This window comes from Emydura macquarii, unplaced genomic scaffold (genome assembly GCF_026122565.2).
Source record: "Emydura macquarii macquarii isolate MOO-44397 ecotype Brisbane River unplaced genomic scaffold, CSIRO-AGI_Emac_v2 contig_1253, whole genome shotgun sequence".
In the NCBI taxonomy this organism is placed as follows: Eukaryota; Metazoa; Chordata; order Testudines; family Chelidae; genus Emydura; species Emydura macquarii.
In genome coordinates, this window is record NW_027131390.1 from 75,979,128 (window position 1) to 75,994,131 (window position 15,004).

The 15,004-nt window shown below is 39.3% G+C and overlaps 1 protein-coding gene across 1 annotated transcript in view; it reads right to left on the reverse strand.

Moving 5' to 3' along the window:
* MYO3B (myosin IIIB) overlaps positions 1–15,004 on the reverse strand; it is a 307,358-nt gene that overhangs the window by 240,353 nt on the left and 52,001 nt on the right. The window contains exon 9 of the mRNA XM_067549868.1: positions 5,340–5,485. Within this exon, the coding sequence (XP_067405969.1) occupies positions 5,340–5,485 (146 nt within the window). The remainder of the gene's footprint in view (positions 1–5,339; positions 5,486–15,004) is intronic.

Here is a 15,004-nt window from a genome sequence, read left to right on the forward strand (position 1 = left end):
TTTCAGGTGGGCTACCCTAGGCCTGGATGGGTCACAAATAATCTTATAAAATTTGCATATGACATCAAGCTGGGAAGGGTTGCAAGTACTTTGGAGGACGGGATTAGAATTCAAAATGACCTTGACAAATTGGGGGAATTGGTCTGAGTTCAACAAGATGAAATTCAGTACAGATAAGTGAAGTATTTTACACTTAGGACGGGGAAATCAAATGCACAACTACAAAATGGGGCTAGGTGGCAGGACTACTGAAAATGATATGGGAGTTATAGTGGGTTACAAATTGAATATGAGTCAACAATGTGCTGCAGTCGCAAAAAAAAGATTAGTATCATTCTGGGGTGTATTTACAAGAGAGTGGTATGCCAGACAAAGGAGTTAATTGTCCTGCTCTAGTCAGCGCTAGTGAGGCCTCAGATGAAATAGTGTGTCCAGCTCTGGACACCACACTTTAGGAAAGATGTAGACAAATTGGAGAGAGTCCAGAGGAGAGCAACAAAAATGAAAAATGGTTTAGAAAACCTGACCTATAAGGAAAGGTTAAAAGAATGGGCCTGTTTAGTCTTGAGAAAAGACGACTGAGGGGGGATTTGATAACAGTTTTCATATATGTTAAGGGCTGTTTAAAAGAGGGTGGTGATCAATTGTTCTCCATGTCCACTGAAAGTAGGCTTAATCTGCAGCAAGGGAGATTTAGGTTAGCAATTACGAAAAACTTTCTAACTATCAGGGTAGCTAAGCTCTGAAATAGGTTTCCAAGGGGGTTATGGAATCCCCATCATTGGAGGTTTTTAAGAACAGGTTGTACAAACACCTGTCAAAGATGGTCTAGGTTTACTTAGTCCTGCCTCAATGCAGATGACTTGACTTGATGACTTCTCCGGATCCCTTCCAGTCCTACATTGCTATGCTTTCTTGTCAGGGTCCGGCAGAATCAAGAGTCAGGCCAAGCCAGGATACCGGGAAGTCAGGATCAGGTGACAAAACCGGAGGGCAGGAACCAGGAGGCAGTTAGCTTGGGTGAGGCTGAGTCAGGATACTAGGTGGTCAGGATCAGAAGGCAGGAACAGATAAACATAAGACCAGCAATCCCTGGCAGGGTGAAGCCCAGTTGTATGGACAACATCCTGTTTCCTCCTCTGGCTTAAATAGGGGCTACGGCCCAACTGGGAGCTTTGGATCTCTCTCAATCAGAGAGCAGGGGTTGGGCTTGTGCCCCTGTTGGGCTTCTTGTACCCCAGTCCCAGCTGCTGTCTGTGAGCTAGTGGGTGGAGAACTGGAGTGAGATGACTCCCACAGACCCAGGTTTGAGACCTGTGGGGCCTGACATTTCTATGACTGCTTTGTCAAGTCTAGCTTTAAAAGTCCCAAGCAATGTTTCCTTTCTTAAATTTTCTTCCATTGCTCCTAGTTATACATCCCATGCCACATTAACTTATTCTCCTCTTTGGTGATGAAATTCTTCAGATAGTTGTAAACTGTTACTTCCTCCACAATCACTGGATAACTAAGCTATATTCATTTAGGTCTCTTAACTTTCCTAAGAAATCAATCCTTCCAGCCCCATGGCAATTCTGGGGCTCTCTCAGGACCTGATCCATTATCTTCAATGTGCTTTGGATCAGTCCTTAAAGGGACACAGCAAAAAGAACAATAATTCTACTAAAAAGAGAGCGTGAGAGAGGACTATCCTGCTATTTGGTGGTTCATTGGAAATTAATTTGTGGTCTCGTTCCAATTCCTAGCTGACGTGTCTAAATCATAATTCCACCATTACTGGCATGCTTATTGACAGTCTCAGCAGAAAAGCCAAGGATTGAATTAACATGGTACTGAACTATTCTATCACACAAATTCAGGGATTTAGGAATATTGGGGTTTTAGTGTGGGGAAGCTCGCACTGATGCTGGCTATGCGGTACATGTCCTGTGAACAATTAGAAGACTTCTGTATCCAAATCTGTCAGTGTGGCATTTCACTAACATTTCTTAAATTCATTCATGAGGATTAATTAATGAAACACTTTCCTTGACAAAACACTTCAAAATTCTATGTTAATGTGATGAAATGCATAGCACATACAGTCTGACACACAAAAATGTTGGTGGAAATGGAAAGATATGGACCAGCTGAGCTGTAACATGTAGGGGAACGAGGACATACTATTTTCAATTCAAAATAGGTACATGTGCAAATGGCAGTTACACCCCCCCCCCCCCCCACCAAACTAGGATTCAAATCAGTCCAGTCAGCAAAAATGGCCAATAGAGAATCAATGAAGTTGGAATAATGGAAGATGCTTTGCAGAAATGAAATGTACAGTAAATCAATAATTCATGATATTTACGGTCCATTGTAAATTGGTGGGATTTTATATTTCCAGATGAAATGCTTGTTTGCCTGTAAATTACCACAGCAGAATTCTGTAACAAACTTCAGTGTAATCTCATCCCTGCATCATTATATATATTTACAAATAGCTGAAACCTAACTTGTAAATGCCATTTAAAACCATAAGAAACCAAAAGCCTGAAAGAAACAGAGAGCCTCCATTTTAGCATGAGACACTGATTTTGGAGAGTGGAAATCTGGGAACTGCCTTCCCTATATACACACGCTTTAACTTTGTTTTTTATCCAGATTGGGGTGGGTATGCAGGGATCACTGTCTCCCCACAGGAACATCCTCTGGATGCGTGCCCTCCAATGAAAGCTCATATCACACTGGTCATCAGAAGCATTGCAAGATACATACATGGCCTAGATGTACAGAATTTTGAGTACCTACCAAAAATATATTTTAAACTAGGCAATTGACAAACAGTTTTTTTCCAGACAGGAGATAGGATGTCTCTCTCTCTGTCACATGTAAAATTAAGCATGGTAAAGCCAACACAATGGAAACCCTGTTTGCATGTGAGGTCAATAGGTTAAACAGGTTGACGGGGACGTAAAGCCAACAGGAGGGAGCACACTGGACAACAAGCAATTGGAAGAAGAGTCTTATTTGGGAGTGTACTGCAAAAGTTTACTGGACTATAAGAGGAAGGAAAAAGGACCCCTTTTTATTCCTTTTACTGAGGAAACCCCTTGTAGGGTGGGGGCATATTCATTAAAATTTGGGTCCTGGTTATGTCTGAAAACTAGCAGGTCTGACAAAGACTGAATCCTTGAAAGGAACTCCACTCTATTAAATAGAAAAGGTAACCATTGATAGTGCAGACCTAGGATTGCATGTTATGGTTTTGTTTGATTTGTAACCTGTTGTTCTTACTATCCTTACTCACTAGCTCTTAAAACCTTTGTTAATAAATGTGTATTTGTTTTCACTATAAATAGATTACAGTGCTGTGTTCTTATAAAGGATCTGATCATGAGTTATTCCAATCAAGCTGTCTGTACTCTGTCCTTTCAGGGACAGTTTACCTGGTTATTCCTGTGAATGTCCAGTAACAGGGGTTGGATACAATAGAAGGGGACACTAGCAGAGGAGCTTGAGGATTGGTATGTGCCTGTCTATAGCCTGCACAAGAGAAGGCGAGATCTGCAGAGACCTGGAAGTCAGTGTGTCTGTGCCCAGAAGCTGTTGGTTAAAGGGATAGACAAGACTGCTTCACGCTAAGGGCAGGTAGTGGCAAGGTATCTCACTACTCTGAGTAACCCCGGGGAACATCACAGTGCCTACATGCTCACTTCTAGAAAGGGCAGCAGATGTAGTATGGACAAAAGGAACTGAACCAAGATTACCACTAGATGGTAAAACAGTCCCTCTAATAGTAGCAACTTTTAGTCACTACTTACTATCCACCTGGATTGGATTTAAACCAGTACCTAGACATGACATGCTCCATATTCCATTAGCAGTCCCTCTTGCCATCCAGCATCCATCATAGTCTATTATGTCTTGTGTAAATGGATAGTTTCTAGTAGTGGCATTTTAGCTCATAAAATGCAAAGCAGAGGAAAATCACTTCACTCAGAAAATAATAATAAAAAGACTTCTGCCATTAAAGAGTTTACGTGGTACATTCACATACTATTTATCTTATCAAAATAGACACCCCATCTTAGATATTGCAAAGTCATACAGGCATATAGCAGTGAATAGGGAGAGAAATAAATCATACACAAAAATCAAAGCATCCACATGTCCCATTCCATATATCTTCCTATCACTTGCCGTTATTTAACACTATGACATGACTGCTGTCCTTTTAAACTGTTTTGAGCATTCATCTGATAAAATTTATGGATATTAGTTTTGAAATCTCGAGTCTCTCTTGCTGCTTTAATTGACCTGTTTTATATTTGTGCAAAGGCAACAAGATGAACTGCTGCCTCAATCTGAATAATTTTTGGAAGAGTGGTGGCAGTTCACATCTGGGCTGGGTACAAGGAGATAACATTATGACGCAGAACCTAAGACAGCCTCATCTGCATATAAATAGACCTAATCAGAAATGCAAATTGCAATCAGAAAAAATGTTAAAAGCCTGTGATAATTGTGCGATTGTGCAGATAACAAAAGGTCAAACACTTTTATTATCGAATCTTTTAAACTGCTATCAGTCACTGGCGATTCTTTCTTTACAAATGAAATGTGGAAGAGGCAACCATATGCCAATTTGCAGCCAACCTTGGACAAATTCTTGAGAGATTTTTCCTATTATTACAGTGGCCCTGTTGTTAAACTCTATTTCACTACGTCAATAAAATCTTGACTTGTCCAGTTAAAAATCCCATTCATGTGATACCAAAACAAAATGGATCATGTGAAATGAAATATGCAAGTGATATTAATAAATGTGGAGAGAGCTTCCATCATCTTTTTACACACATCGTGCACATCTTATCATCCCAGGGTAAATTAAAAAAAGAAACGATGGATAGTGAAATTGACAGATTGCTACATAACATTCTCAAAATTACATGTATTTTTCCACAATCAGAAAAGTCTGATTCCTGATGAATGCCATTTTTAAAACATTATGCTACATTTTCAGAACTAGTTTCTGCCTCTGTTGAAACAAATGCTTTTATCAATATTAGCTAAGAAAATTACATTTGAAGTCCACCATGGATGGTATATAAAATCAAAACCCAAGAGAAGAATAAAGTAAATATGGAATTCTATTATTTCTTCTAGACGTTACGATTAATTATTTCTAAAGTCAGAGTGAATAGGAATCCTCATAAGGATGACAACTCTTTTTATCTATTTTTCAGTGATGGTTTCTTGCAATTTGAGGAGAAATTATTTACCAAATATTTATTTTACTTCTCACTAGACTCCCCATAAGCAACAAACTAGTGAGTCAAGAGAGCCATCTAGTGCCATACCTTGGGATCTTAAAAAGCATTTTCACAGGATGCATGTCAAATAAAGGTGGGTCTCCATCACCCAGTTCAATAGCTGTGATCCCAAGGGACCATACGTCACACCGAGCATCATAAGAGTAGTCATATTGTTGTTCACAAGCAATGACCTATCAGATAAAAGCAGGGAAAACAATGCATTAACCTTCTCATCAATCCACACTGTCCTAGCATGACATAAATGTACTTTTGATTACCAAAATCACAGCAGCTCCATTTCTGCAGCTTTGCGTGCATTTCCCAGATGGAAAAGTCCTTTAGATTTATAATCTCTCCTTAGGTTTGTTTTCATGTTAAAAGAAACTTTGCCACAAAATTTAATAGAGAATTATATCCCTGCTATAGAACTATACAGAATGCCTCAAACATCTATACAAAATTTTTCTCTATTAAATTCTATATATTAATTTCTATTGAAACATAATGCAATTATACACAATCTTACCGATTTCATACCTATTAACTTCTACAGCTATTTGTAAGCTATCATGATTTCCATGATAAGAATATTCCATCACTCACTTCAATCAGTCTATTTCTTTCAAATATATGTAGTTTGCCCCCTCTGGATTTGAGTAAATAGAAAAAGCTGAATTGATATATTATGGGCCTGATCTAAAACCCATTGCAGTTAATGGAACTGGACCAGTGAAAGTCAGTGCCTGTATTCATATTATCACAACTAGAACTGAGCTGAAAACAGACACCCTGCATTTGAACATCTGCAAACATTTGCAGGTCAGAAACCAAATACCAGTTTAAATTTGACCATACAGCTATAAATGCATGAAACAAAACCTCCAATCCAAAAACCCTTGCACTTATTGTAGTTTGGAATCTTCAACCAAATTTTGCAACTCAAACCCCTTCACCACCACCACCACCAATTGCTTTGAAAACTTTTTATGTCTCGGTGCGTCGTTAACATGTATGTGAATGGTTTTCTGCATGGGGTTAAATTAAATTGCAAATTTTTATTAAATATAAACAGAATTGCTGACAGCACAAATTATTTTCTTATAAAAGAAGTAAGAGGTGATGAATATACAAGATAAGAAAATCTAGCAAACACTGTATAAGTTATGGTTAGAGTAAAAGCAACTCTTGTTACAGGGAATAATTTATTTTTAATCAGGCCCTTCCACTTGGGCTATCTAGTTTGTTTGTTTGTTTGTTTAGAGAAAATTGATTCAGAAAAATTAGACCCCACTTGAACTTGAACTCACAAAGCTGGAACCAAAGGTTCAGATAATTCTCCTCAAGTTTTTTTTTTTTTTTTTTTTTTTTTTTTTTACTTAACTATGTCATAGAACTTCCCACTTCTATTCAGCTCTATTTAGTTTCTTATGTCGCTCTCATCATTGGGATGTCTGAGTACTCTCCAGTAGTGCATTAAATAACATGATTATTGTCGGTCTTGTGAGGTGATTGTTTTTTTCTCTTATCCTCACCCCAGAGGTAAAATTAGAGTAAAAGGTCTGTGGGGGATCTTTGTTTCTGTGGGAGTTCATTCCACAATCTTGGACTGACCCCCAAGGAATGTCTCCTGACCAGACAAGCTTTACCCTGGCAGTGGACAGTTCCATTGTATCTGAGGAGTAGAGCTGTCAACCACTGTCCTCCTCCCACAGCTTTAGGTGATCATGTAGATGCAATCCTAGGCCCAAGCAATTGAGTGCCTTGAAAATATGGACCAAGACCTTGAATTTTGCACAGTATTCTATGGGACACCAGCATAAAGACCAGTTTCATGTGCTCACAGTAGCCCATGTTGCTAAAAAAAAGATGCTGTCGTGTTCTGTACTAGTTAGAGTTTCCTGAGGCCTGATGGCTGCATGCCCAGATATGTTGCATTGCTGTAGGACTGGAAGCACCAAAACACCCCACAGGCAGAACAGACAACAAAATATTAGAGGCAGCAAGAAAGACATTCAGTAATTCTCTGTGGGGTCATTGCAGGCCAGGAGAGGTGGAAATATGCTGGTCTCCCTAGGATGGCAGAACTCATAAAATTAGCCATGCTAACCACAGGGAAATAAAAACAGAAGTCTAGTGATAAAATCTCTTCATGACATGTCCAGCTCCAGAGGTCTGGATAACTTATTATTTTTACAGTACCACATGACACTTCACACATAGAAGATAATACTCTCCCTGCCAAGAGGAGCTTGCAATTTAAGGGTATAATTCTGCTGTCACTGAAACCAAGGCTAGCTTTGCCATTAACTTCATCAGGCCCTAAACTAGACAACATATGGACACAAGGAAATGGTGAAAGAGAAAGTAATACACAGGACTATGCAGCAGAGAAGTTTGGCACATGTATTGTGGTTCAGCTAATTTGGGGACAGGATGACAGACACATTTATACGCATATTTATCAGAACTGAAACATTAAACATTTTTGAGATTTGCCTAGGACTATTTAGAACTGAAATTATTTTTGTCTTGGCTTCAGTATATACAGCACATGTAGAAAAGCATAGCTGCAAGCATATAATATACCGCAGAATGATTATGACTGGAGTTCTGCTAGCTGGAAACAAGCACTATATAATTAGCACTGCTGACCCATCAGCTGGAAGGAGACTTGAGTTTAAAGAGCTGAAGCTCCTGCGGAAAGGTGGTACTGTACTCAGTTGACAGCGCTAGCTAAGCAGCTTATGAGGTGTATGAGCACAATGCTGAAAGCAGAGGGCATAAAAAAATGAATGTGGTACAAAATTGTTTCCTTGCTCCAAGGAGACAAAACTGCTAACCACGCGAGTCAAACAAATAAAATAAAACAGCCGAATGTCTTTCCACATGACATTATGCAGCCTATTTAATTTAATTTGATCTCACCTTAAGGGTAAAAAATATTTTCATAGGCCTTGTATATGAGAGGAACATTTCCTAAATGTCTCTCACTGGTTCAGTTCCATTGGTGTTTAGCAACATTGAAGCATTGGTGTAGGCACACCAAGGCAAAACTCTCTTACACACAGGCGCGCACACGAAAGCCAGAGTAAACACAAGACCTAAATTGGTCCCTTTTCTTTATTCATGACTTCCAGATCTTATTTAAATATGAAAAAAATAATATTTGTCAATGAAAGATTAACTTTTAAAAATTTCAATAAAATAAATGACTGAATTTTAGAACAATTTATATTAGTAATTAATTATTGATTAGCACACAGAGCCTCCCTAGCCCCTTCCCTATCAGTGCAGGATTTATACATCCCATCACACACTGTTTACACAGGGGATTGGGGGCTCAGGGGTAATGGAATCTTCTTCACCCTGAAGAGAAGCTTACCATGCCCTCCATTACAGCTCCTTCAGCTAGACTGGAATAGCATCCTCAACTCCTCTACACCCCTACAAAGGCGATTGGCAACTGGCTTGACATAATTGCAGACCTATAGGGATTCCTTCACCTTTCCACAAATTCCCCCTTCATGCTGCCCAATTAGGAAGCCAGTTCTCTTGCAGCCAAAGGGTGAGATGATGCACCGCATGCTGCAAACACTGCCACTCTGGACCGCAGACCTGGTGTTGTCCAAATGCTTTTTTGACCTTCTCAGATGCTGTGCTGATATGTTAATTTCTTCTTTAAGAACTAATCTTTAGATTTCAAAAGGTAGCTTTCTGAATTATATCGTATTGCTTTAATGTTGTAAGCAGCTCCAGCATAACTCCTTCCTTCCTATTGCAGCTCATTGTAGCTTTGGTTTGACCTTCATCAAAACTTAAATAAGAAAAAAAAAATAACCAAGGAAGAAGCTAAAATTTCTCTAGTCTCTTTAAATTCTTTATCCACTTTCCAAAAACATCTGTGTTCTAGATGACACATCACTTTACTGAAATCATGTGAGTCAGCTCCCATAAGGTGGTGACTCAGAGGAAGTCCCAAGCAGTTATCCTATACATGGCTAAGTAAATGTATTGCATTATGTTTCTCTTTCATTTTCTTGAAATGTCAAAAATATTGGTGACAAAGCTGCTACAGTCTCTCCCAAATCGTGTTAGTCTAGATACTAGTTGCATGGCCCACATCACAGCGTTGTGTGAGTTCTTTACAAATATTATGGAATTTATCCTCAATAACTTGTGAAGCAGATGTAGCATTTTCTCCGTTTTACAGTCAGGGGAGTGAAGTGAAGTATGGACAGATTTATTCTTAGGGTCAGCTAAAGGTCACAGAGAATATCTATGGCAGAGCCAGGAAATAAATCCAGTTCTCCTGAGTCCTAGTCCAGTGACTTAAAACACAAGGCCATCCTTTCCCTCCATAAGTACGGCATGTTGCCATTGATTCTAATTCTGAAATATATTGTCTGCAATTTGACAGCAAAATTCACTCTACATCTAAACTTTCTTAGAAAATGTATTTACAAGCCATGCCAAAATAATTAAATGAGTGTCACAGAGAGTTGCATTCACAATGGATGGTGTAGTGAGGGGATATTGGCATTGTTTCCAGAACAATATCTTTGAGCTTCTGTAGGCTTCACAAACTGTAAGACCTACATTATTCCAACAAAGAGGAGAGAACATGTGAAGTATCTTTAGGTCTTCTCCTCTCTATGGCTGACAGCTTATGCCTTCAGTAAATATGCTACATGCAGTAAAACTACATTACAGCAAAAATCCTGGCATCCTGGTTGAAGCATTTTAAAAAAATCAGATTCTCTGTCAATCTAATGAGAGTTCTTTTTGTTTCCAACTAAATTTAATCTGCAATGAAACATGCAGCCAAGTGTGTTTCAGGCAGTTTTCCTTCACTCATCTTTAGCAGAAAACATTACATTTGTTGCGATCTTCCTACTGAGTATGTAAAATGTATATGGGATTGCATGATCACAGACTGATTATTGAAATGAAGAGAGTTTGCCATTTACTGTGGGATTTTACCATAGTCTGCCCTTCACAGAAGCTTGTGGTGGGTGGGAGAAAAAAAAAATCAAGATTCTGATTTATTGCTTCACCTATGGAAGATGAGCATGAGCAGCAAAACAGTTGTTTGGAAGTTGGTTTGTGCAGCAGGTCCACTTTTCTATCTTGAAGTCTAAGGCTTTGTCTAAACTACAAATGTTTTGCCTGTATAGCAATACTGGTATAGCTATACCAGCAGAGTCCCCAAGCATAGATGCAGTGTATGTCAACAGGAAGAATTTTTCTGTCAGTATAGAAATACCACAAACAACATTAGCAGTGTGCTCTCAGCACAATTGCACCTACACAGGGGGTTTAGTTGGCATAACTATATCTGCTGGTGGGGGAGAAGCGGTCTTCACATACATTACCAATATAGCTATGCAGATAAAACTTTAAATTGTAAATCTGGCCTAAAACTGAGAATTCCTGGTCCCAAATATATACTGCTACCTATTTTGAGTACTGTACTAAAGTTAATGCTCATTTTCAGTGCATCCAATTCCATAGTAGACCCATAGTGAGGCTTCAGGCCATATGTCGCTTTAAGGGACCAGATTCAGATCTAGCAATCACAGGTTCAGTTCCAAGCTCCATCCTTCCTGAAGAGTCTCCTGATTTTGTCCTGTCTTCTGAGCTACAGCTGGTGTCCAGACAACCCTCTGCAGAGCAAGAATCTTTTACATTTTAACAAAAGGCAAAAAATTACAGTCTGCCTTTTATGCAAGGGACCTAGAGCCACATATTCCTGGGGACTTTGTCAAAGAGTTCTGTAAGCCCTTCAGCATCTAAGGGACTGGTGTTTGAGGTTTTCTTTTTTCCTTCCCTCTGCTGTGCAACACGACTAGGACAGCAGAGGCACCAGCCAAAAATCCTAGTCCAGGAAGTATGTTACCTACCCTGCCTCCCTTGCTCAAATACTTAGTCAAACTTGCACCATATCCAAGAGAGTTCTTTCACACTGGCACAGACTGGGTAGAGTTCACCTTGGCTACTCTCTTCCAGCTCCAAATCTTGGATTCTGCTAAGGAGCAGATTAAACAGCTTCCCTCTGGATGGAAGCATAGCCTAAGACTGAATCGTGAACAGCAGATGTGATGAAACTGCTAGAGCCAACAAAGGTGCCAACAACTCCAGATTACAGTGTAGAGAATTTTTTTTAATGTAAAGATTCCTGAGTCTACAGAGGGGCAGAAAAACTAACAGGAAGCACTTACAAGTTTCATAAAAATTAATACAAACTGAAGGGGACAATAGATGGGAACCAACTGGGAGTCAGGAGACCTAAGTTCTACTCCAGGTTCTGTCTGGCCTGTGTGGCTATGAGCGAGTCATTTCACTGCTCATTGCCTCAGTTTCCCCTCCCACTTTGTCTGTCTTGCCTACTTAGACTGTAAGCTCTTCAGAGCAGGACTGTCTCTGACATGTGCTGACCATGATGTGGCCCTGATCTCAGCTGGGGCCTAGGCCCTACAGCAGGGGTTCCCAACCTTTTACTCAGCGTGACCCCATTTAAACACTGAAAAACTTTGGTGACCCCAGCGGACAAGTCAGGGCATTGCAATGCTTATGGTATTTATATTTTTCATTTAAAATCATTTAAAATTATTTTAACATTTTTTTAAATAAAAAATACAACACTGAATACAAAGCCTAAAATAGCTATTAAATCCATTTATCTGACATTTATTACTTTTGCTTTAACTGTGGATTATATTTACTGTGAGGTCATACTGTTAAACAACCCTAGATTTCACGGTTGCTAAATTGAGATTTAAAAGTGAGGGAAAGGATTCTGGGCACTTCTGCTATGTATAGGTATCCAGCAACAGACTGCTGTAATGTAGGCTGTTCTCCGGTGCCGTCTCAGTTTTGCCATGGGTGGCTCTGGTTCCCAGATCAGAGAATACAAAATAACTTAAAGCCACCTTATTTATCCCTTTTCCCCTGGGATGCAAGTTTTGTTGTTCTGCACCTCTTTAGTGCCTTGCAATAACTGTCTTCACTCATTTCACTAAAGTCCCATCCACAACATTGTGACTACACCTCCTCCCTGCTCTCCTGTCCCAGGCAGACCCACACCCAGCACTGTGACACCCCCCGATCTCTCCTGCCTAAGGCAGTTCCCCAGCACTGTGACACCCTCCATCCCCACTCTCCTGCCCCAGGCAGCCCCACCACATCCAACACTGTGACATCCCCATCTCTCCTTCCCCACCCCTGGCACTGTGCATCCCTCCTGCCCCACATTCCAGGGCCGCCACCCCAAACCGGCACTGCTGGGTGTCACGATGCACTCAAGACTTATCGCAGTGGGGAGGGCACATAGGTGGGGAGGACACAAAGAGAAAGGGGAGGAGTGAGGCCGCCTGCCCATGACCCAGCCGGGCCAGTTCTGCTGCTGCCCTGAGAGGGCCGGAGCCCCACCCCGCACTGCCCAGGGCTCCCAGCCAGGAGCTGTCGAGCGTCTTTGTGACCCCATTTTTTATCGTTACGATTGTTACAAATGGGATCGCAATCCCAAGGTTCAGAATCGCTGCCCTACAGTAATACTATCATAAATATAATACCAAGTACCAAATATTTCTTGAAATTTGTGTGCAATAAAATTCAAAATTGTATTTACGTTCTATTACTACCATACTAGATTTATTGTATTGTTTCCCCACCAAATGAGTTTGATTTTCAGAAATTTCAATATTCATTCATCTTTATGCTAGATAATACTAATTCAGAGGAAGTGCAAGAATCTCCATTATAGTAATTTATGAAATAGCCTATCCTGGGAGAAGTTTCTTCCTAACCCCAGGTAGTTAATGATTGTACGCCCTAAATAACTTAAGGTTAATATCCCTTTAAAAAAAAAAATCTTATCTGATGTAATGTAAGCTATGAAAAAAAAATCTAATCTCTAGAGAGAGTTCGTTCAGTAATGCATTTTATAACCAGTCCTAAGAAAATAGATATTTCCCACATGTTACACATGCTGTAAATATATATTTTCAAAATTTTCCTCACTAAAGGCAGAAAGGGCACACATTTGCTTCTTAAACTTATTTTCTGTTACAAAATGCAAACAAGCTTTGCATGCATGATCATTTTTAAATTACTTTCAGGCAGCAAAAAAATTAAAATGAAATTGTTTTTATACTTTCTGATTTCTGACCTGTTTAAGTTGTTTCCCTTCACCATGTGGATTCCTAGAGTTTCTTGTGATAATCAGAGTTTACAATCAAAACACAGCATAGTCAAAATGCTCATATCAGAAGAGTTAATTTTAGCTAAATAGAAGTTAAAGTAAAGAGACCTAAAGCTATTAACACAGTGCTGACCTTGAGTCCCATGATGTAAGCAAATGAGTGGTGAACAGAGATTGAATGGTGGAAACAGCGGAATATACTAGGTGCTTTTTAGAAGATGGTATGTACCGCACATGTCTATTTATAATTAATTATGAAAAACAGAACAGAGTACAATTTTCAAATGACTGCAGTTCTGTGATTTGGGTTCGGAGTTGGATTCTCCATTTCAGGCATATTAGCTGCCTTTTAATTACAGGTGCCAACCTGATTCTTAGGGTTTATATAATTTAGATACATACAAAGAAACCTGCTTTAAAATGAAATCTGGCATAAGATAACTTTGTTCTTGGAGCAAAAATCAGGGCCTGAACCTGAAAGCCCTTTATTCACATGAATATTGGATTTCAGAGGGGCTGCTCTTGTGAAATTTTAGAGGACCAGCACAGTGCTTTAGATAGATATTTTTCTAATATCTGAATGTAAACAGAAATGTTTTGCTAAATTTAATGTTTGTGTTCATGAGACGCCTACTCTACATTATGTAATGTGACACTCTGAATGTATTTTCTCATTGTTCCAACATTCAGTTTGTTTGTTTGTTTATTTATTTATTTATTTATTCTCTCTCTCTCTCTCTCTCTCTAAATTCAGATTCAAAGCCAGAAAATAAACTAGATTTTTGAAAAATAAAGGATGCTAAGGGTGTATCTAGTTGAGCACCTGCTGCTCTAACATTCTCGGAAGCATGCTCTTGTACTCTGAAGTAAGGAATTTCATCCATGGAGATGTCAGTTTCACCAAAGAGGAGGAAAGCATTCTGCTGTTACTGGGATATTCTTGCTGAATGCTATTTTCTCTTGGTGGTAACACATACCCTAAACAGGTATCTGAAACAGTTTCAGATTCCTGGTTTGAAGTCCTGGCGCCATTTAAGTCAACAGCAAAACTCCCATTGACTTCTATGATAGACACTAGTGATATAATCTTGGCTCCACAGAACTTACACGATATCTTTTCCAAGGTGGAAGTCCCTATTGTAGCTGTATATCAATCTCTTATCCTGGCTATATTCTCCGTTTCAACCAATTCCTGTATATGTGAGGTGATCATGGTGAACGTAATAACCAATTCTTAAGGTTACCTCTTAGGTTTAATCTTTTCTTTCTGAGCTCTTCAGTGGCTTCTATACAGCTTACTTCCCATATAATTATCTCCCACTTTCACTTTCTAACCATATTTTACGTAAACCTATGACATGCACTGATCTCTTACACTCTTTTTTCTCTATCCTGCTGCTATTATCTGACATGCACATACATCAGAAAAACATCTCTGAAAAGCTCAATTACTCACTGCAGATTTAGTTCAATTTTCTGATTTTTTTCTTGACCATATGCTTTCAGTTTC